The 27,806-nt window shown below is 42.5% G+C and overlaps 1 protein-coding gene across 8 annotated transcripts in view; it reads left to right on the top strand.

Moving 5' to 3' along the window:
* The first annotated feature begins 887 nt into the window (after window positions 1-887).
* GMEB1 (glucocorticoid modulatory element binding protein 1) overlaps window positions 888-27,806 on the top strand; it is a 36,822-nt gene continuing 9,903 nt past the window's right edge. The window contains exons 1-8 of one of the 8 annotated variants that reach the window (XM_045064061.1): window positions 888-993; window positions 9,260-9,416; window positions 17,193-17,305; window positions 17,996-18,120; window positions 19,157-19,260; window positions 22,347-22,504; window positions 25,403-25,534; window positions 26,865-27,002. In XM_045064061.1, the coding sequence (XP_044919996.1) occupies window positions 9,289-9,416; window positions 17,193-17,305; window positions 17,996-18,120; window positions 19,157-19,260; window positions 22,347-22,504; window positions 25,403-25,534; window positions 26,865-27,002 (898 nt within the window). In that variant the 5' untranslated portion in view covers window positions 888-993; window positions 9,260-9,288. The other 7 variants (XM_045064064.1, XM_045064062.1, XM_013046888.2 and 4 more) reach the window with 7 other exon arrangements.

Raw genomic sequence — 27,806 nt, forward strand, 5'->3', positions numbered from 1 at the left:
TAGAGGCAGGCAGAGAGAGGGCGGAAGCAGGCTCCTGCTGAGCAGAGACGCCCCCTCCAGGAGCTAGATCCCAGGATCCTGAGATCATGACCTGACCCAAAGGCAGAGGCTTAACCTACTGAGCCACCCAGGAGCCCCTGTTTAGTTTTTAGTCTGTAAATGGGGAGTGAGAAAAAGTTGCTTAGTAGGGTTGCTGGGAATATTATAGGAGACCAAGCATCTTCCCCAACGCTTAGCCATACAGAAAGGTCTTAATATTTGCTAGTTACTATTACCGGCCCCAGAAATTTTCCTAAACGCTTTTCAAGTAACACCTTTTTTAATACTCACAACAACCTTATGCCTTAGGCGACATACACACTTGGAGCTGTTAACAACGCCCCCCCCCCCAAGAAGCTAAGACTTGAACCCATAACCTCACAACCAGGCAAAGCTTGGCAAACACGTGTGGCTCACAGAATGCAAGCAGTCTGCTCTTGGACTCGTGACCACTTACTGACCCTATACTCAAACAGATTTTTGATTCCGAATTGATAGTTGGTCAAAACCCTGAAGGTGTGTAACATGTAAACTCCATAAAACTGGATTTGGGGAGGTGAAACGGGCAGTCCTCCAGAGGAGTCGAGAGACAAGCTTCTGCCTCTGAGTGTGGATGAAGCGACTCTTTAATTTAGACCTCTTTTTCCTTACCGTGAAGTGGGGGCAGAAGAGTTATTAGGGTCCCCAGACCCCTTTCCAATACTGACTCTCGAGAGCAGAAGAGTTCTGCTCAGGTAAAAGCTCACTCAAATCCCTCCGGCCGAGGTTCATCCTCCGCTGGGCCCGCAATAGGGACGCGTCCCCTTTAAGGCGCCAGCTCGCCGACGGCGGCGGCCGGAAGTGTTGAAGCCCGGCCTGGCGGCGGCGGTGGCAGTAGAGGCCGTGGCGGCCTCTGCGCATGCTCCGTCGCCCGCCCGCCCTGGCCGCTCGCCGCCCGCCCGCCCGACGGAGACGGTGAGGAGGGGGAGGGGTGGGCGCGCGGGCGCGGGCGCGGGGTGGGGTGGGGGCGGGGGGGCGGGCGCGGGGGCCGCGCGGCGGCCGGCGAGGGCGGGCGGGCGCGCAGGGGGCGGGGGGCTGCTGCCTCCGCGGGCGCCTCCCCACGCCCTGTGCGTGCCGCCGCCGCCGCCGGGGAGCGAGCGGACGTCGCGGCGCCGCGGGGGGGGGGGGGGGGACGCTGCCGCTGGGTCCGCCCGAGCAGCCGGGCCGCCCCCAGCGCGGCCGGCCGCGCCGCCCGGGCTCGGCCCCTGGCCGAGGGCGGCGGGCGCCGGCGAGCGGGACGCCTGGGGGCCCCGCGCCCCCAGACCGAGGGCCCCGGAAGTCCTAGGCTGAGGGGCCCGGAGGGGCCGGAGCGACTCGGGGCCGAGAGGCCCGGACGCCCAGGACCCCGGCGAGGGGTCCGGGGATCCCGGGGTATCCCCAGAGGCGGGGCCCGGGGAGCAGCAGGCCCGTCGACGCGGAGCTGGGGAGGGGCCTCGGTCGCTCTTGACCGGGGCGCGGGGGGGGGGGCGCGGTGAGGGGGTGGGGGTGGGACGAAAGGTGAAGGAAGCTTGGGTCCCCGCCCGGGAGGAGACCCTCGGAAGCTTGGCGGGGGAGCAAGAGAGTAGGTTCTTCTGAGGGAAGGAGGCCCGAGCTTCACCCGAGGGGCGCGTTAGAGGCCTCAGCCATTCAGTCCAGGGGAAAAGAGGCAGGTGCTGCTCCGAAGGCGTGGCGACACGGTGGGTAGTGGGAGCTGGGGACGAGGAAGAAGAGCTTCAGGGAAAGTGACCAGGCCCCTGCTTTCCCTGAGGTGAGGGGGCAGTAGGAAGACGCCTCAGAGCCTCCTCAAGTAGGAATAGGAAGGGTCCAAATCTGTGAGGGTGTGAGATTGAATACCTTCTGATGTATAGGTAGAGAACGGGACGACCTGGTATGTCAGGGGATGGGAAAACCCATGTTCTTGAGGGCCGGAGAAAAGATAGTTGAGGGGAAGAAGCTTAGAGTACCCCTACTTTCAGAAATGAGAGGGGAATTGGCCAGGTGTCTCCTGAGGGGCAGGAACAATGACAGCAGAATCTTATCTGAGGGTCCTGGAGAGTGATCCACCTGACTTAGGCATGTCAAGCCTTGACCTACAAATCCGGGGAAGTCTTGACTATCCAAGGAAGTGGAGAAGGTCTGAATTCTCTTAAGATGAGAGAAATCTCAAAAGTACTTCCTGCCAGACACAGAAAGGGCCTTGTTTGATGTCTCTTTAGGAGAACCAAGAATTGGGATTCTTCCTTAACCTGGAGAATGAGGAAGAGGGAGGATCAGGTCATTCCAGACGAACTGAGAGGGATTCCTTTCTTCTCCCTTGCCTCTGCTAATGGTTACCAAAGTGCTTTTGGAAGACTTTTTCATTAAATGTTTGGACTGTCTTCCCTAATTTATCAGCCTTGTATCAGTTATGGGTACTGACTTGATGACTTTTTCATTAGTCATTAGTCAACCATTTATTCATATTTACTTCAACGAACATATTAAATAGCTGACTTGTATTCAACTTCATGGGGTTAGCTTGGGCTCTGAATTGGTCTTGTCCTAAGCAGAAGTCTCCTAGACTCTAGTGTGACGATCCTTCAAAGAACACTTTTATCTCATTGCTTCCCCAAGCACCTATATAGTAGTCTCCAATATGTGACTTATCCCAAACTTCATTTGTTTTGGCTGTGTCCCTCACAGTGGTCCTGTATAGCCTTCTTGTTGGCTTTATTACATTTGATAGTGCCCTGAATTCAGTATTACTGAATACATGAGAAGGAATGAAGAAGAGAAAAAATCAAGGAGTTTTGGCCTCAAGTAATAATAAAGTTTTAATTTGGAAATTTCTTAAGAATAGACTGCACAGTTGGGGTGCCTGGGTAGCTCAGTCCGTTAAGCATCTTTACTTTGTCCAGGATCGTGGTCTCAGGGTCTTGGGATTGAGCCCCCACCCCATCTGACGAGCAGGGAGTCTCCTCTTCCTTCTGTCCCTCCCCCCACTCATGCCTGTGTGCTGTCAAATAAATAAATAAGATCTTTAAAAAGTGAAAAAAAAAAAAGGCTACACAGTCTATTAAAATTTCAATGCAGTATGGAATAAATAAATACGTTTTAGGGTTAGAAAATTTCAGGCTATCTGCTATTTTATTCCTTTTCAGCTACCAACTCTGATGTTCCTGCAGTCATGTGACACTCATAATCCTGCCACATTTTAAACACTAGCTTCCAGGAGTGCCTGGCTGGCTTAGTCAATGGAGCTTGTGACTCGATTTTGGGGTTATGAGTTTGAGCACATGTTGAGCACAGAAATTACTTAAAAACAACAACAAAAAGAAACTGGTTTTCAGAACACAAAAAATGAATTTAATCTAGAGTAAGTCATACGTCGTCAGTTTTTTAGTAGTTTATGTGAGTATTCATGTGCCCACTTTCAAGGTATCTATTTTATCTTTGAAAATAACTACAAAATAATTATTTTCACATAAATATGACATCTTTCCTTTATGTGTGTTCCCCTAGAGTTACAGAGTGTTGTATGATTACACAATGAGTACTCTCAGGCTCCTTCTCTGAAATACCCAAAGGAGCAACTCAGTCATCTTGCCCCAGGAGTTTTTGTTGCTATAAACAAGAGCTACTTTTCAGTTTATACTCACCTCAAAGAGATGACCTTGCAGTTAGCCAGTGTAGTCTGTAGAGCTGGTTTCGGGTTGCTTGTTAGGAATGTGGTATTTAGGGTAATAAGAGATACTCGACCTAAACTTGCTTCTCTAAAGAACGTATGAATTGCCATGTTGGATTAGACCTTGTGTCTCTTAACTGACACTGAGAAACATATTGTGGATGATTATAATTATCTTCTTGGATAAACTCAGAAGGTTAGAGAACATTCCTCTTGAGTTCCAAGGTGTGGGAGGGCTAAGGAGTAAAATATGAGTTCCCATTGAGGAAAGTATTAATCAAGTAGTTAGTCAACCACTTATTCTGAGTGTTGTAGAGAGGACTCAACCTTAGGGTAAAACGTTAAAACTAGAAGCATCCTTCTAATTCTCCTCCTCTAACCCATTAATTTACCCAAGCTATTTTTTTTAAGCTATTTTTTAAAAAGATTTTATTTATTTATTTGACAGACAGAGATTACAAGTAGGCAGAGAGGCAGGCAGAGAGAGAGGAAGAAGCAGACTCCCCGCTGAGCAGAGAACCCAATGCGGGTCTCGACCCTGGGATCATGACCTGAGCTGAAGGCAGAGAGGCTTTAACCCACTGAGCCACCCAGGCGCCCCTACTGAAGCTATTTTTAAAATTGTAAACCGCTGTTTTAAAATAATAAATTCTATAAGTTTGTTATATGATAAAGTTTACATCTTTTAAATTCATTAATAAAGTAATAGTAACGAATAGTGCTTGACAATAAGTGTCCAGCAAATGTTAGCTGTGATTCTTTTCATTCAAGCTACATTTTTATGATTCAAGCTTTTTTTTTTTTTTTAAGATTTTATTTATTTATTTGACAGAGAGCACAAGTAGGCAAAGAGGCAGGCAGAGAGAGAGAGAGGAGGAAGCAGGCTCCCTGCTGAGCAGAGAGCCCGATGCGGGACTCGATCCCAGGACCCTGAGATCACGACCCGAGCCGAAGGCAGTGGCCCAACCCACTGAGCCACCCAGGCACCCTGATTCAAGCTTTTTTTTAAAAAAGATTTTATTTATTTATTTAACAGAGAGATCACAAGTAGGCAGAGAGGCAGGCAGAGAGAGACGGGGGAAGCAGGCCCTCTGCTGAGCAGAGAGCCAGATGCAGGGCTCCATCCCAGGACCCTAAGAGCAATGACCAGAGCGGAAGGCAGAGGCTTAACCAACTGAGCCACGGAGGTGCTCCTGATTGTCTTTTTTTAATCCCTAGTTTTTGTTTTTTTTTTTAAGGTTTATTTTTGGGTGGGAAGGGGCAGGGGGAGAGAGAATTCTGAAGCCGACTTCCCACTGAGCTTGGAGTTTTGCAGGACTCAATCCCTGAGATCATGACCTGGGCTGAGATAAAGAGGGGGGCACTTACCTGACTGAGCCATCCATGTGCCCCTATTCCGAGTTTTAAACCTTTAATTTATGTAAGTTCAGATAGTGTACTGTAATATTTTGCAATTAATTTTTTCTCTAATATGTGACAATATCATGCATCTCTTTTCCTTAATTTCTTAAGAGCATACACTGTCCCTTTTCATCTCCAGTGAGCCTAATTCTGTGCCTGATGTGGAGTAGAGACTCGGTAAATATTTGTTGAACTGGCCAAAATGACAGACATAAGCTTAGCCTAGCTACCTAAGCAAATTTATATCCCCTAATTTAGAAAAGTAGAAAATTCTAGAAGTCTTTTAGGGCAAGGCGAGTCATTCACTACACAGAAATTTATTACATACCTGTTATGTGTCAGATTTCCTTAGAAAGTTTTAGGTAGGCAGTTTTGTAAATAGTCTGATATTTGAACACTATTTATGTACTCCTGTGTTCTGGGTACTGAACTAGTTATAGGGGAGTTGTTGAAAAAGGAAAGCCATCTTTGCTCTCCCAGGATGTAGTCTGGTGAGGAGAGGCTGATGAAATGAGTTAATGGTGATGACAGGGGTGCTGCAGCAGGTACTAAGAAGCAAGAATGCAAGCTTACATCTAGCCTCCCTGTAAATGAACATGTATGTATGTGTGTGTATATATTTTATTTTATTTATTTTTTAAGTAAACACTATGCTCAACATGGGGCTTGAACTCATGACTCTCAGATCAAGAGTTGCGTGCTGTACTGACTGAGCCAGCTAGGCATCCCAGGATGTGACATTTTAAATAAGTTATAAAAGTTTAGCAGTGACTAGCCAAATAGGAAGGAGGAGAATTCCCGGTAGAGGAAACAAGTGTGAAGACTCAGGTGAGGAAATATGGCATGTTTGAAAAATTTTTAAAAAATTGGCGACAGGAGCCCACAGCATGAGAGGAAGAACTATGAGAAACGAGACTAACATGTGGACAAGGGACAGACTTGGAGGATTCTATAAGCACTGTTAAGATGCTTGCACTTTAGTAGCAAAGGGAATCCACTGAAGGATTCTGAAATGGGGAAATGGCCTGTGGCCTTTAGTAAGATGACTCTGTGGGCTGTGTAGATAATGGAGTGGAGAGCAAGACCAGAGATTAGGATACTGATGAGAAGCAGCTGGAAAAATTCAGGTAACAGTGTGGCGGCTTAGAATATGGTGGTGGCAGCACAGATGGAGGATGGGGGATGGTTAAAAGAAAAATACAGATGATAGAATGGATAGGATTTGGTGGTTGATTGGATTTAGAAAGAGAAGGCTGAAAAATAACTCAGTAGTTTCTGGCTTGAGAAAATAGAGGATAGTGCCATTTATAGAGGCAGGAAACAGGAGCAGGTTTATGAGAGAACATGAGTTCAGTTGAAGGTGTCTACAAGATAAATTTTAAGAGGCATTTGGGTACAAGTGGTATAGCATTCAGGAAAAAAGTGTGAGAATCATAAAAGGCAGAAGCATAAGTCTGATATAAGGAATTTTAACTAGGTCAAATACAAACAAAAATTGATTGAACCAATGTGTCAGTACCATGGTGAACAGGGCTGTGGGAGACAAGCTTTTTATTTTTTTAAAGATTTTATTTATTTGTCAGAGAGAGAGCAAGCCCGCACAAGCAGTCAGAGTGGCAGGCAGAGGCAGAGAGAGAAGTAGGCTCCCTGCTGAGCAAGGACCCTGATGTGGGACTTGATCCCAGGCCCCAGGATCATGACCTGAGCCGAAGGCAGTGGTTTAACCAACTGAGCCACTCAGGTGTCCTGAGACAGGCTTTTTATTTTTATTTTTTAAAGATTTTATTTATTTATTTGACAGAGATCACAAGTAGGCAGAGAAACAGGCAGAGAGAGAGGAAGGGAAGCAGGCTCCCCGCCGAGCAGAGGGCCCGATTCGGGGCTCGATCCCAGGACCCGGGACCATGACCCGAGCCGAAGGCAGAGGCTTCAACCCACTGAGCCACCCAGGCGCCCAGAGACAGGCTTGGTCATGATCTCAGGGTCCTGGGATCAAGTCCCACGTTGGGCTCTCAGCTCAGCAAGGAGCCTGCTTCCCTCTCCCTCTCTCTTTGCCTGCCTCTCTACTTGTGATCTCTGTCAAATAAATAAATAAAACCTTAAAAAAAAAAACAAAAAAACCTAAAGAATCAACTCCTGCCCTCATAGAATTAAAAATACCAAAAAATAAGAAAAAAAATTTAAAAAAAAGAAAGAAGCAGTACCTCATAGAGAGTATAGTTCAGTTATGGAAATATAGGTCTGTTCAGTTAACTACAATACAGAGCACAGTGTGGTAATCATTAAAAGAGAGCTACAAAGCAAGTGTTGGGGGACTGGAGAAAAGAAAATGATTTGGCAGGGGCTTTGTGGCGGAGGGAGGTTTTGAACTGGGTCTTGAAGGGAAAAGTTGAGGGAAAAGAGAGTTTGGGCTTAAGGAATAAAAAAGGTATAGAAACCTGAAGGTACCTATTGTATATTCAGAGTACAGGGGGAAGCTGGTATGGCTGGCACTTGAGGTTCTAGGGGAATCGCAGTTGCAGATGAAACTGGAAAACTCTTTGGGGGCCAGATTCGGGAGACTTTGAGTGCCATCCTTAACTATGCATATTGTAGACAAGTGCTGTGACAAAGCCAGATGTGGATTTGGTTTCTACCAGTCCCACATTCAAACGTGCTTCTACCATGTGCCTACTCTTATCAGCATATCCTAATCATCTCACATACCTAAGTAAACACAGTGCTCTTACCTATACTCTCTTAAGTGACTCCTTTCTTTGCAGCTGTGAGAACTAACCACTGCAGAATATCCAGGGGCCCTCAGAATTTTCATGAAAATTGGGATGATGCTTTGAATTACATTAGAGTCAAGGAGCACCTGGTTTTGGACACTGGTTTCCCAACAAGTATGCAAGGGAGATGTCAGGCAAGATCATCTCTCCCTTCAATCTGAGGCAAAGAGATAGTAAGAAGTTCCTAGAAGACATACAGTTGGATTCAGAATTTATTAAGCAACCACACAATACAAATCATTTTTCTTCCTATGCAGTTTATTTCATTTAGCGGATACTTTTATTTTTCCTTTGAAGATTTTATTTATTTATTTGACAGAAACAGAGAGAGAGGGAAAACAAGCAGGGGGAGTGGGAGAGGGAGAAGCAGCCTTCCCATTGAGCAGGGAGCCTGATGCTGGGCTCAGTCCCGATCCCCATACCCTGGCCTGAAGGCAGACTCTTAACAACTGAGCCACCCAGGCACCCCTTACCGGATCCTTTTTAAGTAATTCACAAAGGACGGAGCATTTGATGAGGTGCAGTGGCTATTGCAAAGAAAATAGATGATTCCTACTTTCTAGAAGCTTACTGTTTGGGATGGAACTAGTGGTGTGCTGGAAATCAGTTCTCCAGGAAAAAAAAAATCCTGTCCTCTAGTGCTTGCCATATCTGTGGTGTATACTCCCAGCATCACTGATTTCAAGCTACCAATTTGATGTCACTAAACTCAGAGTTGGAACAATTGATTCTTGAGAGCAGGTTCCAAGGCACCTGGGTGGCTCAGTTGGTTAAGTGTCTGCCTTTCGCTCAGGTCATGATCTCAGCATCCTGGGATCAGGTCCTGTGTCAGGCCCTCTGTTCAGTGGTGACTCTGCTCCTCTCTCTCCCTCTTCTTCTCTCAAATAAATAAGTGAAATCTTAAAAAAAAAAAAAAAAATGAGCAGGTCCAGTACAATCACAAAACCTAAGAAAGCCTAAATCAGCAAGTGAGTACTAAGGCATTTCTGGAAAGATCAGAGCCTAGGTCAGCCTCTTCTCACAGTTCCCATCCTCTTCAGAGGACTGCGATCTTGGAATTGGTAGTCATAATTATCTTGGTCTTCCTTTCCTACGATTGCCATTTTTTCTTTATTTTCTTTATTTTTTTAAAAGATTTTATTTATTTGAGAGAGAGAATGAGAGAAAAAGAGCATGAGAAGGAGGAGAGTCAGAGGTAGAATCAGACTCCCTACTGAGCAGGGAGCCAGATGTGGGACTCAATCCCAGGATCTCCAGGATCATGACCTGAGCTGAAAGTAGTCGCTTAACCAACTGAGCCACCCAGGCACCCAGTTGCCATCTTTTCAAACCAGACCAAGTCACTGGTGCTTCTTGTTTCCGACAGCAGCCCAGCTATCTGACTTCATGTGAAAGATGGCTAATGCGGAAGTGAGTGTCCCAGTGGGGGATGTGGTTGTGGTACCCACTGAAGGAAATGAAGGAGAGAACCCTGAAGACACTAAAACTCAAGTGATCTTGCAGTTACAGCCTGTGCAGCAAGGGTAAGTGACTAGAGATTTGGGTCTTCTGAAAAATTTGGGAGGTTTAAAGAGTGGGGAAATTGTGTGAAACTGTGTGATTGCTTAGCACAAGGGAATATTCAACATCAATCTCTCTCAGTACTGGCTAAGTTTTCATCTTTTTATAAAGTATTGTGTGCTATATTTGTCATAGTTGTACTTACTACAGCAGTTACTATGTCCTTGTCTCTTTCTCTTTCCCTCTTCTCCACTGTAAGCTCTTGGAGGGTAAGTTACATGGCTCACTCTTACTGATCCACACTGTTGAGTACAGGGCCTTGATACAAGGCTATTTTGTTCTTTTTTTTTAAGATTTTATTTATTTATTTATTTGACAGAGATCACAAGTAGGAGAGAGGCAGGCAGAGACAGAGAGGGGAAAGCAGGCTCCTTGCTGAGCAGAGAGCCCGATGTGGGACTCAATCCAGGACCCTGAGATCATGACCTGAGTTGAAGGCAGCGGCTTAACCAACTGAGCCACCCAGGCACCCACCTTGGTGCAAGTTTACTGAAAGACAGTATAGTTAGAGTCAGAGGAGATTAGGCAAGGCAACTACAAAAGTTTTCCTACCAGAAGCAGTCTGGACCCTAAGGGGTGGACAAATTAATCAAGCTTAGTTTATCAAAAAATACATGTCAACGACCTATTATTTTATAATGTATTACACAGTGTTGGAAGAAATTATCGCACATGGTTCCCACCATCATGGAGCTTGCAGTCTAGTTGTGCAAACAAGAAGTACATATATGTAAATAAAGAGGTCATTTACATGGCAAAATCTAAGAAGTACTGAGTATCATGGTTAGGAAGTAGCTTGAATTCAGAGGATCACTATGAATTTGAAAGAAGATATAAGACTTTTTAATTGGTCTTGAAATTTATTTTTATTTATATATTTATGTATTTATGCATTTATTTTTTAACATTTTATTTATTTGACAGAGAGATAGGGAGAGCCAGAGAGGACAAGCAGAGGGAATGGCAGAGGGAGAAGCAGGTCCCCACTGAGCAGGGTACCAGACGTGGGTACATCATGATCTGAGCCAAAGGTAGATGCTTAACCATCTGAGCCACCCAGGCACCCCCTGGTTTTGAAGTTTAAATAAGAATTATATTTACAGAGAGAAGGAGGGGGTAGTTAGTTATTTTATCCTGAGGAACGTATGAAAGATTCTTCATAAGATTAGAAATGTTCTTGGGGCATCTGGCTCAGTGGAGCATGTAACTCTTGATCTCAGGGTTGTGAGTTTGGGCGCCATGTTGGGTGTAGAGATTACTTAAAAAAAAGAAAAAAAGGGGGTGCCTGGGTGGCTCAGTTGATTAAGCATCCAACTCTTGATTTCACCTCAGGTCTTGATCTAAAGGTTGTGAGTTCAAGTGCCGCATTGGACTCCACACCCAGCGTGGAGCCTACTTTAAAAAAAAGTGTTCGTGGGACACCTTGGGGGCTCAGTCAGTTAACCCGCTGCCTTTGGCTCAGGTCATGATCCCAGGATTGAGTCCCACTTCGGGCTCCTTGCTCAGCGGGGAGCCTGCTTCTCCTTCTGCTTCTGCTTGCCACTCTGCCTGCTTGTGTGCATGTGACCACTCTCTCTCTCTGACAAATAAATAAACAAAATCCTTAAAAAAAAAATGTTCATGGGCAAACACGTAATCCAGTCTCAACCTACTAAGTAACATACCTTGTCTTAAAACACTTAGGGAGAAAGACAGTTAACCTCTCTTGGTAACTTAAACTTTTTAGTATAGGAAATTTCAAATATACCCCGAAATTTAAGAAAAATGCTGTAATGAACCCCCATGTACACACCCATCACCCAACTTCAACAGTTATCAACACATGGCCAGTCTTATTTCATCTTTATATCCACCTACTCTTGAATTTTTTGAAGCAAATCCCAGACATTAGTATGTATCTTATAAAAGTAAGGATTTTTTAGTTTTTAAAATTTAACCATAGTTTGCTGACATTTCTGAATATTGAAGGAAATATTCTAAGATCTGTGAAAGAAAGTTGATATAAATACTGATGGGGTTCCTGGCTGGCTCAGTTGGACTATGTGACACCTGATCTTGACGTTGTGAGTTCGAGCCCCATACTGGATGTAGAGATTACTTAAAAAAATAATAATAATAAAATCTTAAAAAATAATTACTGACATACAGTGAATAGAATGATTAGAATTTTTATTTGCACCAAAAGATTATGTTTGCCTATTCAAATTCGCTTGTTTGGGAACTTCAGTTGTTATGTACACACATACTTGCAGTTGTTATCCTTTGAGGAAGGGTAATGAGGAAGAATTAAAGAATATATTCTTTAATGCATGGCAGCTTTATTTTCTCTTAGAGTCATTGTTTCTTCTCTCTTTCCTAAAGTGCTCCAGTTGTCACTTATCCTATCCCTGCTAGAGACAGAGAACACTTCTCAACTACTTAGAGATTTAATTATTTTGAAGATTAGCTCCATTTATTTTGTGTGTGGCTTTATTTTCCAAATGACATTGCTCTCGTTTCTTGATTAGATTATAGGCATCTTTGTACAACATTGACTCCCCAACATACTGTTTATACTGAATTTGCCGTATGAGCAAATGAATACATTTTCAGGTACTGAATTTTGAGATGCCAGCTAGTCAATGCTCAGTTGATTTCTCTAGTTGTATTTTACTTACTTACTTAACTTATTTATTTAGAGAGTGAGCAAGCATGTGTTCAGCCGGGAGGGGCAGAGGGAGAGAAAGAATCCCAAACAGGCTTCATGCTCAGCATGGAGCCTGACATGGGGCTCAGTCTCATGACCCTGAGATCATGACCTGAGCTAAAATCAAGAGTTGGACACTTTGTTGCGCCTGGGTGGCTCAGGGGGTTGAGCCTCTGCCTTTGGCTTGGGTCATGATTTCAGGGTCCTCTCTACTTGGTGGGGGGCCTGCTCCCCCCTCCCCATCTGCCTGCCTCTCTGTCTACTTGTGATGTCTCTCTCTGTCAAATAAATAAAGAAAATCTTAAAAAAAAAAAAAGTTGGATACTTAACAGACTGAGTCACTGAAACATCCTAGGAAATTTTTTCTTTTTTTCTTTTTTTAATTTTATTTATTTATTTGACAGAAAGAGAGAGATCACAAGTAGGCAGAGAGCCAGGGAGAGAGAGAGAGGGGGAAGCAGGCTCCTCACTGAGCAGAGAGCCCTATGTGGGTCTCGATCCCAGGACCCTGAGATCATGACCTGAGCCGAAGGCAGAGGCTTAACCCACTGAGCCACCCAGTCGCCCTGGAAATTTTTCCTTGATAAAACCTTGTATATAGACTGTACCCCTACTTCCCACAGCAAGTACAATTTACTGATTGTTGAGATTATGTATAAATAAGAATTTCTTTGGGGTGCATGGGTGGCTCAGTCATTATGTGTCTGCCTTTGGCTCAGGTCATGATCCCAGAGTCCTGGGACTGAGTCCCTTGTTGGGCTCCCTGCTCAGCAGGAAGCTTGCTTCTCCCTCTTCCTCTCCCCTGCTTGTGTTCCCTCTCGTGGTCTCTTTCTCTCTCTGTCAAATAAATAAAAATTCTAAGATAAATAAATAAATAAATAAATAAATATGAATTTCTTTCTTTTTTTTTTTTAAGATTTTATTTATTTGACAGAGTTCACAAGTAGGCAGAGAGGCGGGCAGAGAGAGAAGAGGAAGCAGGCTCCCTGCTGAGCAGAGAGCCCGATGTGAGGTTCGATCCCAGGACCCTGGGATCATGACCTGAGCCGAAGGCAGAGGCTTTAACCCACTGAGCCACCCAGGTGCCCTAAATATGAATTTCTAATTTTTTTTTTTTAAGATTTTATTTATTTATTTGACAGACAAAGATCACAAGTAGGCAGAGAGGCAGGCAGAGAGAGAGAGAGGAGGAAGCAGGCTCTCCGCTGAGCAGAGAGCCCGATGTGGGGCTCGATCCCAGGACTCTGGGATCATGACCTGAGCCGAAGGCAGAGGCTTTAACCCACTGAGCCACTCAGGCGCCCCCCCCCTTTTTTTTTTTTAAAGATTTTATTTATTTATTTGACAGAGATCACAAGTAGGCAGAGAAAGAGGAAGGGAACCAGGCTCCCCGCTGAGCAGAGAGCCCAACTCGGGGCTCGATCCCAGGACCCTGAGATCATGACCTGAGCCGAAGGCAGAGACTTAACCCACTGAGCTACCCAAGTGCCCCTGAATTTCTTTTAAAGGATTTTGCACGTACTGGTCAATTTAGAGTGAATTTACTGAACTTACTTGAAGCAGTAGTTTCTCATATTTATCATAATCCTCATTAACTGACCAACTACTATTGAGTACCTTGTCATGTTCTAGTTAGTATTCGACACACTAGACATACAAAATTAAATAAATAAATAAGACATGATCTCTATTCTCGGGAGCCTCTAAGACTGTGCTTAAGGAGAGGCAGACAGCTGAACAAATATATAATATTAAGTGTTATATGTGTTGTGACAAAAGCCTGAAGTATAGCTGGATGACAAAGAAGGAGATAAGTGATTGTACTGGAGGGTTTATTGGAAGAAAAGGCATCATAGAGGCTACTCATTAAAAAACAAATAGGAGGGCACCTAGTTGTCTCAGTCAATAGAGCATGCGATTCTTGATCCTGGGATTGTAAATTCAAGCTCCACATTGGGTGTAGAGAATACTTAAAAATAAAGTCTTGGGAAGACCTGGGTGGCTCAGTCGGTTAAACCACTGCCTTTAGCTCCGGTCATGATTCCAGGGTCCTGGGATCAAGTCCCGCATGGGGCTCCTTGCTCAGCAGGAATCCTGCTTCTCTCTCTGCCTCTGCCTGCCACTCTGCCTGCTATGCTCTCTCTCTAACAAATAAAACCTTTAAAAACAAACAAATAAATAAATAAATAAAATCTTAAAAACAAACAGGGTCACCTGGGTGGCTTAGTTGGTTAATCGTCTACCTTTGGCTCAGGTCATAATCCCAGGGTCCTGGGATCCAGGCCTGCTTTCGGCTCCTACTTTTCCCTCCCTCACCCCCATGCTTGTGCACTGGCATGCATGCTCTCTCTCTCTCTCTTTTTACCATGCTCTCTCTCAAATAAATAAATAAAATCTTTAAAAAACAAACAAACAGATGAGGAAGGTTGTTCTGGGGAAAGGGGGAAGTAGAACAAGGAGGGAAGGTGTGAAAGATGACAATTCTGGGAACCACAAATAATTTGGTATGACTAGGGCTTGGATTATTATTATTATTATTTTTAAAGATTTGATTGATTTATTTATTTGACAGACAGAGATCACAAATAGGCAGAGAGGCAGGCAGAGAGAAAGAGGGGGAAGCAGGCTCCCCGCCTAGCAGAGAGCCCAATGCGGGGCCTGAACCCAGGACACTGGAATCATGATCTGAGCCGAAGGTAGAGGCTTTAACCCACTGAGCCACCCAGGCGCCCCTAGGGCTTGGATTGTAAGGTGAGGTTTAGGGAGACTTGAAACCAGGGGCCCGATCTTGGAGCAACTTAAATATCCTATGAAGGATTTGGGGCTTTTTTGTAACAGCAAGTAGAGGGTTCTTGAAGGGTTTTAAGGAGGGGTTTACACGATCACTCCATAGGAATATAGAGATCAGGAGATGCAAGGAGACTAGTTTAGACCAGAGATGCTGCAGTCTGAATTAAGGCAGTAGCAGAGGAAAAAGAGACAGGGAGACTGGCTCGTGTTAAGTAGTTACATCTGGTAGGATTTGGTGGCTGAGTATGTGGGAGTTGAGGAGGAGGAAGAGGGAAAAATCTGATGTAATCCCCAGGCTTCTGTCTTAGGCTGTAGAGTGCTTGGTGGTGCCATTAACAGGGATAGGAAATATAAGAAGAGTGGTTTGGGAGAGGGAAGAGAACTTGGTTATTTTAGACATAATGAATTCAACAAACTGCTATGGGACATCCAGAAGCGTTTATTCATTTAGCAAGTAAACTGTGTCCTGGTGTGAAATTAAGAGGAGAGGCCTGTGCTAGAGGCGTCACCATGGGGGTGCTTTCAGGTAACAAGATGCAGGGGCACCTGGGTGGCTCAGACAGTTAAATGTCTGCCTTTGGCTCCGGTCATGGGATGGAGCCCCACATTGGGCTCTCTGCTCTGTGGGGAGTCTGTTTCTCCCTTTCCCTTTGTGCTCTCTCTCTCTCTTTCAAATAAATGAATAAAATCTTTTTTTTCTTTTCTTTTTCTTTTTTTAAGATTTTTATTTATTTGACAGAGGGAGATCACAAGTAGGCAGAGAAGCAGGCAGAGAGAGAGAGAGAGAGGAGGAAGCAGGCTCCCCGCTGAGCAGAGATCCCGGGACCCTGGGATCATGACCTGAGCCGAAGGCAGAGGCTTTAACCCATTGAGCCACCCAGGTGCCCCTAAATGAATAAAATCTTTTAAAAAAAGATGCAATAGTTAGTACAATAAGTTTATTATAGAAATTAAATGTTGTTAGTATATTTTATTAGGTTATCTGAGTCCATTTCTTAGAAGGTAAAACCATTTAATTTTTTTTTCTTTTTTAAAAAAAATTTTTATTTATTTATTTGACATGGAGAGGCAGGAAGAGTGGGAGAGGGAGAAGCAGGCCTCTTGCTGAGCAGGGAGCCCGATGCGATGTGGGGCTTGATCCCAGGATCCCAGGACCTGAGCTGAAGGCAGTTGCTTAAGGACTGAGCCACTTAGGCGTCCCTATTTATTTAAATTTTTTTGAGAGGGAGGTGGGGATGGAGAGTAGGAGTCAGAGAATTTTAATCAGGCTCCATACCCAGTGCAGAGCCTGATGTAGGGCTCAATCTCACGACCCTGAGATGCTGACCAGAGCTGAAATCAAGAATCCTGTGCTTAATGACTAAGCCACCCAGGCACCACAGAAGGTAGAAACATTTTACAAAGACTTTCCCTAAGTGATACTTCTAGTTAATGCTAGTTACTTTGGGCATAGTCTATCTCTCTGTCTCTGTCTCTCTCCTTTTTCTTTCTTTCTTTTTTTTTTCACTAGGCTCTGTTCATATCAATAGTTTGATTATGACCATTTGAAAAATGCTAAAGTGCTAAAGAAAGACTAAAGTATCTAGATTCCAACAAAGGACATCAGCTTCTATGGTCAATGATCTTTAAAAAAAAAAAAAGATTTTTTAAAGATTTTATTTATTATTTATTTGACAGTGAGAGAGAGGGAGAGCACAAGCAGGGGTAGCAGCAGGCAGAGGGAGAGGGAGAAGCAGGCTCCCCGCAGAGCAAGGAGCCCCACTTGGGGCCCAATCTCAGGGTCCTGAGCAGATCTGAACAGAGGGCAGATGCTTAATGAGCAGATCTGAACAGAGGGCAGATGCTTAATCAGCGGAGCCACCCAGGTGCCCTGGGTTCTTCCTGTCTTGAATTGTCCAACAATATTACTTTTTAGTCTTCTTAGGATAATTCTATAATATAACTTAATCTTATACTTGAAGCAATATTTTATATCATAAGCATTTAAGGTATGAAGGGAAAATCTAGTGTGAAACAGTAACAAGTGGTGATGTAAAGACAGTAGCAAGAGGAACTTTCCTTTGAGGTGAGAAAGTTGTTGATTCATGTCCATGGTCGTAGCTGCTAAGTAGTCCTGGGTAGCTTGGAGTTTAAATACAATGGGAAACTATTAAAGCACTAACATAGAGTTGTAAAGTATATTTATTTTATTCCTTTTGAGATAGATTATAACGAATTTCTTAACCCCATGCTGTGAATATTAATTTTTTCATGATTTATGTAGTTTGTTTATCGATGGACACTTTTACAACAGGATTTATGAACCTGGGTCCGAGAACAACACAGCAGTTGTGGCAGTAGAAACTCACACGATTCACAAAATTGAAGAAGGGATTGGTAAGTCTTTTTGTTATTCTGGTATCTTTGATCTTAGCTTCCTTGGTTGAGATTTCTTGCCTTTTGTGCCTTATATTTTTCCCCCAACCCAGTACGCCCTACCAGTGCTGCATGAGTTTGATGATGGTGCATCTAGAGACACCACTGACTAGGCCTGTCAGCTGATTATTTAACATCAGTTTGCTAGGGTACTGAAAAGATTTTTCATCTTCAAAAATTCCACAAAGAAATTAGAGCCTCAAGGTTGATCTGTCATGAGGGAAGTTGCTGATTAGGATGTACGAGGTGTTGATTGGAAGGCAGTCGGTGGAAAGAAACTGAAAAAAAAGTTTGAAACTAGACAAGCCAGAGTTTAAATCCTGCTTTCTCACTTCTTAGCTATATGCCTTGGGAAAGTCACTTCAACTTTCCGAGTTGCACCTACATACATCGGAAACACTTATTGCCTCCCAGGATTGTTGTAAGAACTAAGTAAGATTAAGCATGTAAAAGTACATAGGACAGTATCTTGGATATAGGGTGAGCTTGGTAAGAGAGCTGTTATGTTAAACTTCTTCCAGAAGATTCCAAAATGATACCAGCCAATGTGAACTGTTAGCTACTCCGAGGAACCAAGAGACTAGAGATTTTGAATTAAGCTTTTGGGAAAAAGCATTCAATAAATAACTGATATATTATTTTCATTTTCAGATGCAAGCACTATAGAAGCAAATGAGGATATGGAAATTGCTTACCCCATAACTTGTGGGGAGAGCAAAGCCATTCTCCTCTGGAAGAAGTTTGTATGTCCAGGAATAAATGTGAAGTGTGTCAAGGTAATTGCCTTTTCTCCTTACTGGGATCTGTTTGGGGGCTTCTTGTTTTCAAAGAGTATACTTTAGTGCCTCTTCTCTCTTGTCTGCCATATCAATGTTTTCAATTTTGTGGCTATAGTCCCTATAATGTCACAGGGAAAAAAAAAAGGGCTTTGGAGTGAAATTGGCCTGATTCAAATTCCAAGCAGAACACAAGTTCTGTGAGAGCTGAGAACTTGGATTGTTCGCCAGTGTATCCCCAACACCTAGAATGATGCTTGGCATCTTTATCTATAAATGTTTGTTAAATGAATGAATGGAGTCCCGTCTCTATGACTGGGTGACCTTGAACAAGTTAATATTTTAGAGTTAAAATGAGAATAATGTGTTAAAATATGAATAATCGTATGTTAAAATATGGATAATCACACTGTACGGTTGCTAGCAGATAAAATGAGATAATATATGTAAAAGGCCTTATAGAAGTGTGCATTAGAGTTTATTGAAAATTATTACTGATAAAACTAAATTCTCTTGAGAGCACAAAGTGGAAATAATTGCTTATTCTGTGTCCTTTGGTAGCCACAGCAGTACCAATGGATGGTAGTCACCATCGCTGGCATCATCCTAGAATCATTAAGGATTACCGAGTTTTGAGGCTCTGCAGTGATAGTGGTTTCTGTGGTACTTATTCTTTCCACCACATCCTGAATCTTGTCATTAGAGCTTGGTAGGTTGCTTCTGTTTATTTAAATAGCCTTTGCAACATTGGACCCAAGTGCCTGATTTAGGGCATGAATGGATTTTAGATGCTAATCAGTATATTAATCTCTGATCCTCCTCCTGTCTTCTGTAGCTCTGTACCAGGACAGGGCACTGTGCCCAGAGAAGGATCATCTTCTCTGGCACAACAGGGCAGGAGGCTGGGAGATATAAGGCTATGACTTAAGATGCCATCTGGGTATTTTTCATATGTAACAAGTAGAAATACCTTTCTCTTTCTCTTGACCTGCCTAAGTTGACCTTGGGTTATTTGGGACTTTTCTTTTTACTTTAGTTCAATGATCAGTTGATCAGCCCCAAGCATTTTGTACATCTGGCTGGCAAGTCCACCCTAAAAGACTGGAAGAGAGCCATTCGTCTGGGTGGAATCATGCTCAGGTGAGCTTTAATAACAAGCATGTACCGGGGTGCCTGGTTAGCTCAGCTGGAAGAGCTTGCAACTCTTGATCTCAGAGCCCCACATTGAGTGTAGAGATTGCAAAGAAAATAAAAAATAAAGCAAAAAACAAAAAAGTGCAAACTTTGTTTTAAAGGTTTATTAAGTTATTTCAGAGAGAAAGAATGCAGAGTGGGGGATGGAAGGAGAGTCTTTTTTTTTTTTTTTTTAAGATTTACTTGTTTATTTTAGAGTGAGAGAGAGAGAGTATGAGAAGGAGGAGTAGAGGCAGAGGGAAAGAGAATCTTAAGCAGACTCTGCTGAGTACAGAGACTGTTAGAGGGCTCGGTCTCATGACCCTGAGATCATGACCTGTGCTGAAATCAAGCTGAAACCAAGAGTTGAGTGCTTAACCTACTGTGCCACCCAGGCGCCTCTCAGCACATATATACCTTCCAGCTGACTTTGGAACACTAAATCATGGTAGAATACAGATAATTCAGGATTTTCTCTTTAATTCAAATTTTTTATTCCCTCTAAAGAATTGGCTCGTGCAATCCATGTATTAACCTTCATCAGCCAATTCTTAAAATCACTGTGAGAAAAGGAAGATTGACTTGAATTCACTCTTCCCAGCATTTAGGGCAAATTTTTTCTGATGTCAGGATGTTTGGATCCTTTCTGGGCCAAGAAGCTCGGGGGTAGATGACAATCCTACTTGAGATCACCAAGTACAGGCAGGGCTAAGCCTGGTGCTGAGGAAGCATGCCGACCGCAGAGAAGTGTAGGCTGGTTGACAAGTTCTGTGATAATCTGGTAAGACAGAGGCGCTGTTGATAAGTCACCATCATGTTCAGTAAATGCAGTCCTTGCCATCAATATACCACAGAAATAAACTTCAGAATGTGTAATATCCTCACCCCCATCTTTATGCAGTAAGCTTACTTTTATAATTTTCCTCCCTCTGGAAAGGGAGGAACATTAACATTAACGTTAATTAGTGTTCCTTGAACAGTCGCCTATTGATGGATTTTTGTGGTCAGGATTGGAAAGTTCCTCGCAGAACATGTATCAACACCCTTAAGAACATTTTACCCATTGTCTTTAATTCTTTTTAAGGACTCTGTCCTAAGAAAAATCTATAGTGCTTGTAGAGATTCAGGCATAAAGACGTTTATTGCAACATTGTTGAAAATTATAGTCTGCTTTAGGGGCACCCGCCTGGGTGGCTGAGTCAGTTAAGGATCTGCGTTCAGTTCAGGTCCTGATCCCAGAGCATCAGTCTCCCTGCTCTTTGAGGAGCCTGTTTTTCCCTCTCCCTCTGCCCCTCCTCCCATTTGTACTTGCTCTAAATAAATAAATAAATAAAATAAAATCTTAAAAAAAAAAGAAAGTTATAGTCTGCTTCAATATACAGTCAATATATAATTTCTAAAGAAAATTTATGGCTCATCTAAACATATATGAGTATATACTATGAAATATTATGAGATTATTAAAATATTTCTAAAGAATTTTTATAGGAAAAATGCGTATGATATAATGAAAGAAAGAAAACAAAATATAAAATTGTGAGCGCCTGGCTGGCTCACTCAGTATAGCATGTGACTCTTGATCTTGGGATAGTGAGTTTAACCCCCATGTTAGTTGTAGAGCTTACTTAAAAAAAAATACATGTATAGATGGATACAAATATATAGAGATATATAGATATGTAGATATGTAGGGGTACCTGGATGGCTCAGTCGGTTAAGCATCTGGCTCTTGATTTCAGCTTAGGTCTTGATTTCAGGGTTGTGAATTCAGGCCCCTCATTGGGCTCCATGCTGGGTTGGGAGCCTACTAAAAATATATATATGTATGTCAAACTGTGATTTTAGTTATGTAAAAAACAGACCTACACGTATACATATAAAATTTAATGGAAGAAAATATGCCAAAATGTTAATGTATCTCTGTGTTGTTGGATTTTTTTTAAAGAGCAGTGGTTTTCTTTATAGTTTTATGTATTTTCCACTGAGAATGTTAATTTTTTCTTCACACATTATTTTATTTTTTAAGGTTTTATTTATTTATTTACTTGACAAAGCGAGACGCAGCGAGAGAGGGAACACAGCAGGGGGAGGGGAAGAGGGAGAAGCAGGGAGCCCAATGTGGGGCTCGATCCCAGGATCCTGGGATCATGACCTGACCTGAAGGCAGACACTTAACGACTGAGCCACCCAGGTGCCCCTTCACATATTATTTTATAGAGAGACATGTTTTTAAAAAAGAAATTATTCTATATGATTTGTATGTAGAAATCAGTACTTAGTTAAAATTGGGAAAGAATACTTATAACTTTCATTATTGTTCTTGGCTTGTTCCTTTTGCCCAGAAAAACAAGCACATGCCAACTTTCCTCAAATGTAAGAAGGAATCAGAATGCCTAAAAGATATTTAGTGAAAGCTGAGAAACGTTATAACATAGAGTTTACTATAATTAAGATAACCCATGGCTTTGCTCATGGCCTATAATAACAGTGTCTTGTGAATTCAGTTATAAGGGCATTTTATAGTGGGGATTTAGTATAATCAACTTTGCACTGTATTTATAGGACAGTTGTTAGCCTTTTTTTTTTTTTAAAGGAAAGAAATGTGCTGAAGTTTTGTCTCCAAAAGTGGCAACAGATCCTTCTGGTCTAAGAATACTAATACATCAGAATCTCATCATAAAATTCTCAGTTATGCTGGGATATATGAATTAGTCTTTTCCCCTTTTGGGTTTGGTTTCAATGAGATTCTATGGCGATACTCAGATGTTGTCAGGAGTGTGTCCCTAGCTAAAGCTTGGTGATAACGGGAAATGAAACAATACTCATAATGATCAGACTAGGGAGGGAAGAGGAGTACTTGTAAATGTGGGCAGGACCAATGAAAATTTTATAATCCCAATTAGAATTTTTGTAACCTAATGACTTTTAATCCTATTAGGTTTCACTAATCTATGGAATAGATACAACAACTTTGTTTCTATTTGTCCCTGAGGCCTAGTTCCATCTAGATGTAGTGCAGGCTGAACTGGTACTTCTTGTCTCCCTTTACACAGGAAAATGATGGACTCCGGACAGATTGATTTTTACCAACATGACAAAGTTTGCTCCAATACCTGCAGAAGCACCAAGTTTGATCTTCTGATCAGCAGTGCAAGAGCTCCAGTGCCCGGACAGCAGACAAGTGTGGTGCAGACACCCACTTCGGCTGATGGTAGGGGGTAGGAAACCACCTGAAAACCCAGTGTTTTTTAGTAACATTTTCCCCCTTACTTCTCTCTTGTGTTTCTTAATTTTAATTCTCATGAGCATTGATGTCCTTGTAAAGTATGCTGATCTTGGGTGTGATTCCATACTTTAGAAACAGATCTCTTGGTTTTCTCCCAGATGATTCCTGTTGGCCATACGTACTTCCTTATTTCTTTCTAACTACATGGTAAACATTAGAAAGATGGTTCAGGGGCAGTTGGGTGGCTCACTCAGTTAAGAGTCCCACTCTTTTTTTTTTTTTTTTTAAAGATTTTATTTGTTTATTTGACAGACAGAGATCACAAGTAGGCAGAGAGGCAGGCAGAGAGAGAGAGAGGGAAGCAGGCTCCCCGCCAAGCAGAGAGCCTGATGTGGGACTCGATCTCAGGACGCTGAGATCATGACCTGAGCCGAAGGCAGCGGCTTAACCCACTGAGCCACCCAGGCGCCCAAGAGTCCCACTCTTGATTTCGGCTCAGATCACCATCTCAGGGTTGTGAAATCAAGCCCCACGTCAGGTCCTGTGCTGGGTGTGGAGCCTGCTTAAGATTCTCTCTCTACCCCCCGCCCCCCATGCATGTTCTCTCTAAAGAAAGATGATTCAGTGGTTATTATGTTTATTCAGTGGTCTCACTTTGGCAGGCAAGAATTCTACCACTGAACCACCAGTGCCCCACTGACTTTGGTACCACTTGGCATATCTTTGAAATTAGATTGTTTTGAAAATCCTTTGCTCTACTGGTGGTCAGGAAGGAAGGTAGAATGATGAAGGGTATTCAACTGTTGAGTTGAGATGTATCAAAGATAATGTATGGTTGGCTGGACTGGACTCTGGAGAATCTGCTGCTGTACAGATCAGAGAGCTCTGCCTGGAAGGGATCCACAAAAAGCTTCCTCACAAATGAGGCAAGATGGGCATATGCTTAACTTCATTATTGTTTACCTTGGGAATAGAGCTCGTTGCTCTTCTCTGGGAAAGATAGAGCCATGTAAAAGATGATTGTTAAGGATTCAGTTAGTTCAGGGGAGCCTGACTGGCTCAGTTGGAACAGTGTGTGATTCTTCATCTTGAGATCATGAGTTCAAGCCCCACACTGGGTATAGAGATTACATATATACATACATACATACATAAACTTAAAAACAAAAAAATTCAGTTAGTCCAGTTAAGATTCTTATCTCAACTACTTTCACAAGACTTAAAAATATGCCTGATAGAGTTGTAAGGACACTAACGGATTTAAGGGAAGTACCATGTTTTAATAATGACCACTAAAGGTTTCTCTTGGTCAGCCCTAATACTCTGTGAGTAACCATTGGGTGAGAGGAAGGCAGATCTCTTAGAACCTATGTTCCCTTCAGGAAAGTATAAAATATCTAGCAGTTTGAATTTTTGGTCCTGGGTGTCTTTCACTTGAAAAGTAAAAAATGCTATGAAATTATTTACTTACTTTTTGTTGGCCAAAACTCCACTAGTTGATTATCCATATCAATATTACTTTTTTTTTTTAATATTTATTTATTTATTTATTTGACAGACAGAGATCACAGGTAGGCAGAGAGGCAGGCAGAGAGAGAGGAGGAAGCAGGCTCCCCGCTGAGCAGAGAGCCCGATGTGGGGCTCGATCCCAGAACCCTGGGATCACGACCTGAGCTGAAGACAGAGGCTTTAACCCACTGAGCCACCCAGGCGCCCCTCAATATTACTTTTTTGCTTGATTATTAATATCCTCCAGCATGTGGAGTCCATTCTTGTCTATATATCTGTCTGGATCAGTTTGATTTCTCTCCATTCTCTTTGTTTAAAATCTTTTTTTTTTTTTTTTAAAGATTTTATTTGACAGACAGAGATCACAAGCAGGCAGAGAGGAGGAAGCAGGCTCCCTGCTGAGCAGAGAGCCAGATGCACGGCTTGATCCCAGGACCCTGGGATCATGACTTGAGCCGAGGGCAAAGGCTTTAACCCACTGAGCCACCCACGTGCACCTAAAATTTTTTTTTTTTTTTAAGATTTTATTTATTTGACAGAGAGCACAGCAGGGGGAGTGGCAGGCAGAGGGAGAAGCAGGCTTTCTGCTGAGCAGGGAGCGGGATGTGAGACTTGATCCCTGGACCCCAGGATCATGACCTGAGTGGAAGGCAGACGCTTATCCGACTGAGCCACCCAGGTGCCCCTGTTTAAAATCTTAATATATGAGGGGTTCCTGGCTGTCTGAGAAGAGTATGTGAATCCTGATCTCGGGGTTGTGAGTTCGAGTCCCATGTTGGGGTGGAGAGATTACTTAAAAAAAATAATAATAATAAAATAAAATCTTAATAGATGATGTTAATAGCACAAGTTCTTTTCCTCTGTGAATCTGCTATTCATGGATCTCTTGCCTGATTTTTTTGGTCTCATTTCTCTTGCTTTCTCATACATAGCCTGATAATTAAGCTATAACAACTTCTGATATTCTAGATGGTTAGTGTTCTTGGCTAAGCACCATACTTTTCTCTTAAATTATTTCAGATCCTCCACATCCTCGCTAAGTCTGGGGCAGACAGCCCAGCAATCATGCTCACCTTCCATCTTTTTAAAAAATGTAACCGCTCAGGAAGCAGATTGCTCTTTTGTGATATTATAAGTTATCTTTCCCTTTCTATTCAGAGTAAGAAGAAAGCATTTTCTTTTCAAAGACAGGTTTTCTTTAGAAAATCCAATATTCATCCTGGTTTACCAAAGATTCTAGTTTTTACTATATGGACCTGCAGGCAGAAAGCCAGAATATTAAAATAACAGGGTCTCTTTGGCTGTATGAGATAAAGGATAGCTATGACTTTTTCATGAAATTCACTGGATTTACCTCTAATGGACTGCTTTTAGGTAGCATCACACAGATTGCCATCTCAGAAGAGAGCATGGAAGAGGCAGGGCTGGAATGGAATTCTGCTCTCACTGCTGCTGTCACCATGGCTACAGAGGAGGGTGTGAAGAAGGACTCAGAGGAAATTTCAGGTACTTTTCTTTGAGCCTCAGATACCTTGCAGGGTCTTGGGACCCTTCTCACCATTATGATCATGGACACAGGGGGTCTCTTAATTACTTAGTGGTTTTTCTCATGCACATTAATAATTGTAGCTGCAGACATTTTATTTTAATCCATTGCAACAACAGCCATGCACAATCACATTTTGCATAGGAAGAAATTGAGATTCAAAAAATTCAGCAGCTTGCCTCAGACCAGCCATACAACCAGCAGTGTCAGAGCTGAATTCAGCTGTTTGACTCTGTAGTCAATGCTTTTCATCCTGTCACACTGCCTCCAACTTTGGAACGTTTCTTAGATAAACCAACCTGCAAGGTGTTAGAAGGAAAAATTAGGTAGCAGGTGGTGTAGAGGATGGTGACTAATGATGATTCACTTAGAGGGGACCAAGAGGGGTTTCACATCATCCTCCATTCATTAATTCATTTGAAAAATATTTATTGCTGCCTATTTTTAGTTGGCTCCATTGCCAAGATAGGTGAAAAGACAAAACCTCTGCCCTCAGAGAGCTTATCGTCCCACCGACTCAGCTGTTTTATTTTATTTTGTAAGTATAGAACTAGAGGGAATACAGTTGCTCCTTGAACAAGGTGGCAGTTTGGGGCACCAGCCTCCTGTGCAGGGGAAAATCCCCTGCCCTCCCCCACCTTAACTGTAAATCTTACCAATAACATAGTTTGGTAAAATGTTAACATGTTTTGTATGTTATATGTATTACATACTGTATTCTTACAATAAAGTAAATAAAGAAAGTGTTAAGAAAATCATAAGAAAAGAGTTGTTTAATTTAAAAATGATGAGTACGTGAGTACATTTTTTTAATTCAAAAATGATGAGTGCAGTACATCACTGCACTGTATTTATTGAAAAAAATCTGTGTATAAGTGTACCCTCACAGTTCACACTGTATTGTACAAGGCTTGCCTGTATATCTTTAATGTCTTTATTATTTAACTTTTAAGATACTAAATACTATTTAATTTTAAATTAAATTATGTAAATAAATAATATTTAATATTTATTTATATCTTTATTGGAGGAAGATAACCTGCTCCCTACAGCCCGAGCCATGACAAATTAGAGCAATTATCCCAAGTACCTACGTTGCTGAAGAGGCCAAATAATTGGTTAGCAACTTAGAGGGGCAGCTAGTATTCCAAAAACTTCTTCATTTTTCCCAGAAATGGCCCAACAAGAAATCATTTCAAATTGAAATAATTTTGAGTTTAATTTGTAGAGATGTATCTAAGTATACGTAGCATCTTTGTTTATCTTCTTGTCTTATCCCTCTTGTGTCAGAGGACACTTTGATGTTCTGGAAAGGAATAGCTGATGTAGGGCTGATGGAAGAGGTTGTCTGCAATATACAGAAGGAAATAGAGGAGCTACTCAGGGGAGTTCAGCAGCGACTCATTCAAGCTCCCTTCCAGGTAACAGGTAAGTGCACTAATTCCAACAACAGTGGTCATTTTATTGAACACTAACAACTGTAGGCAGATCCTGTTAGTTTCATGAAAACACTGGGGTGTCAGTATTATTATCCCCATTTTACAGATTAGGAAATCAAGGCTCATGAAAGTTAAGTTACTTGTCCATACTCGATAATAAGTTTTTGAACTCGGTTCTGGTCATGCTCTTCACAGGTAATTTTTGCCTTTATAAATGGTGCCAGAAAGCAGGCTCTCTCTCTATTACATATAGATAGGTAGAGTCTGAAAATTGGAGAAAGCTACCTGGTTTTAGATGAGTCTCATATATATCAGTTTAGGGTTTCCAGAACAATTGTGTGCACTTACAGCTCTTTCCAAATACCCATAGGGTACTTGCTGCTGTGCATAATGTAAAAGGATGCTCTAATCATTTGATACAAAAGGGTTGTGATGACAGGCATCTGGCTGGCTTAGTCGTAGAGCATGTTACTCTTAATCTTGGGGTCATGAGTTTGAGCTCCACATTGAGGGTAGAGTTTACTTAAAAAAAGAGTCATAATATGGGGCGCCTGGGTGTCTCAGTGGGTTAAAGCCTCTGTCTTCGGCTCAGGTCACTATCTCAGGGTCCTGAGAGCAAGCCCCGCATTGGGCTCTCTGCTCAGCGGGGAGCCTGCTTCTTCCTCTCTCTCTGCCTGCCTCTCTGCCTACTACTGATCTCTGTCTGTCAAATAAATAAATAAATCTTTTTTTTTTTTTTAAAGAGTCATTATAATATCTCATAAGCTTGTGTGTCAGTGAGTTCCTAGATTTG

The sequence above is a fragment of the Mustela putorius genome, unplaced genomic scaffold, assembly GCF_011764305.1.
Source record: "Mustela putorius furo isolate JIRA1106 unplaced genomic scaffold, ASM1176430v1.1 tig00003853_pilon_pilon_pilon, whole genome shotgun sequence".
NCBI classification, from domain to species: domain Eukaryota; kingdom Metazoa; phylum Chordata; class Mammalia; order Carnivora; family Mustelidae; genus Mustela; species Mustela putorius.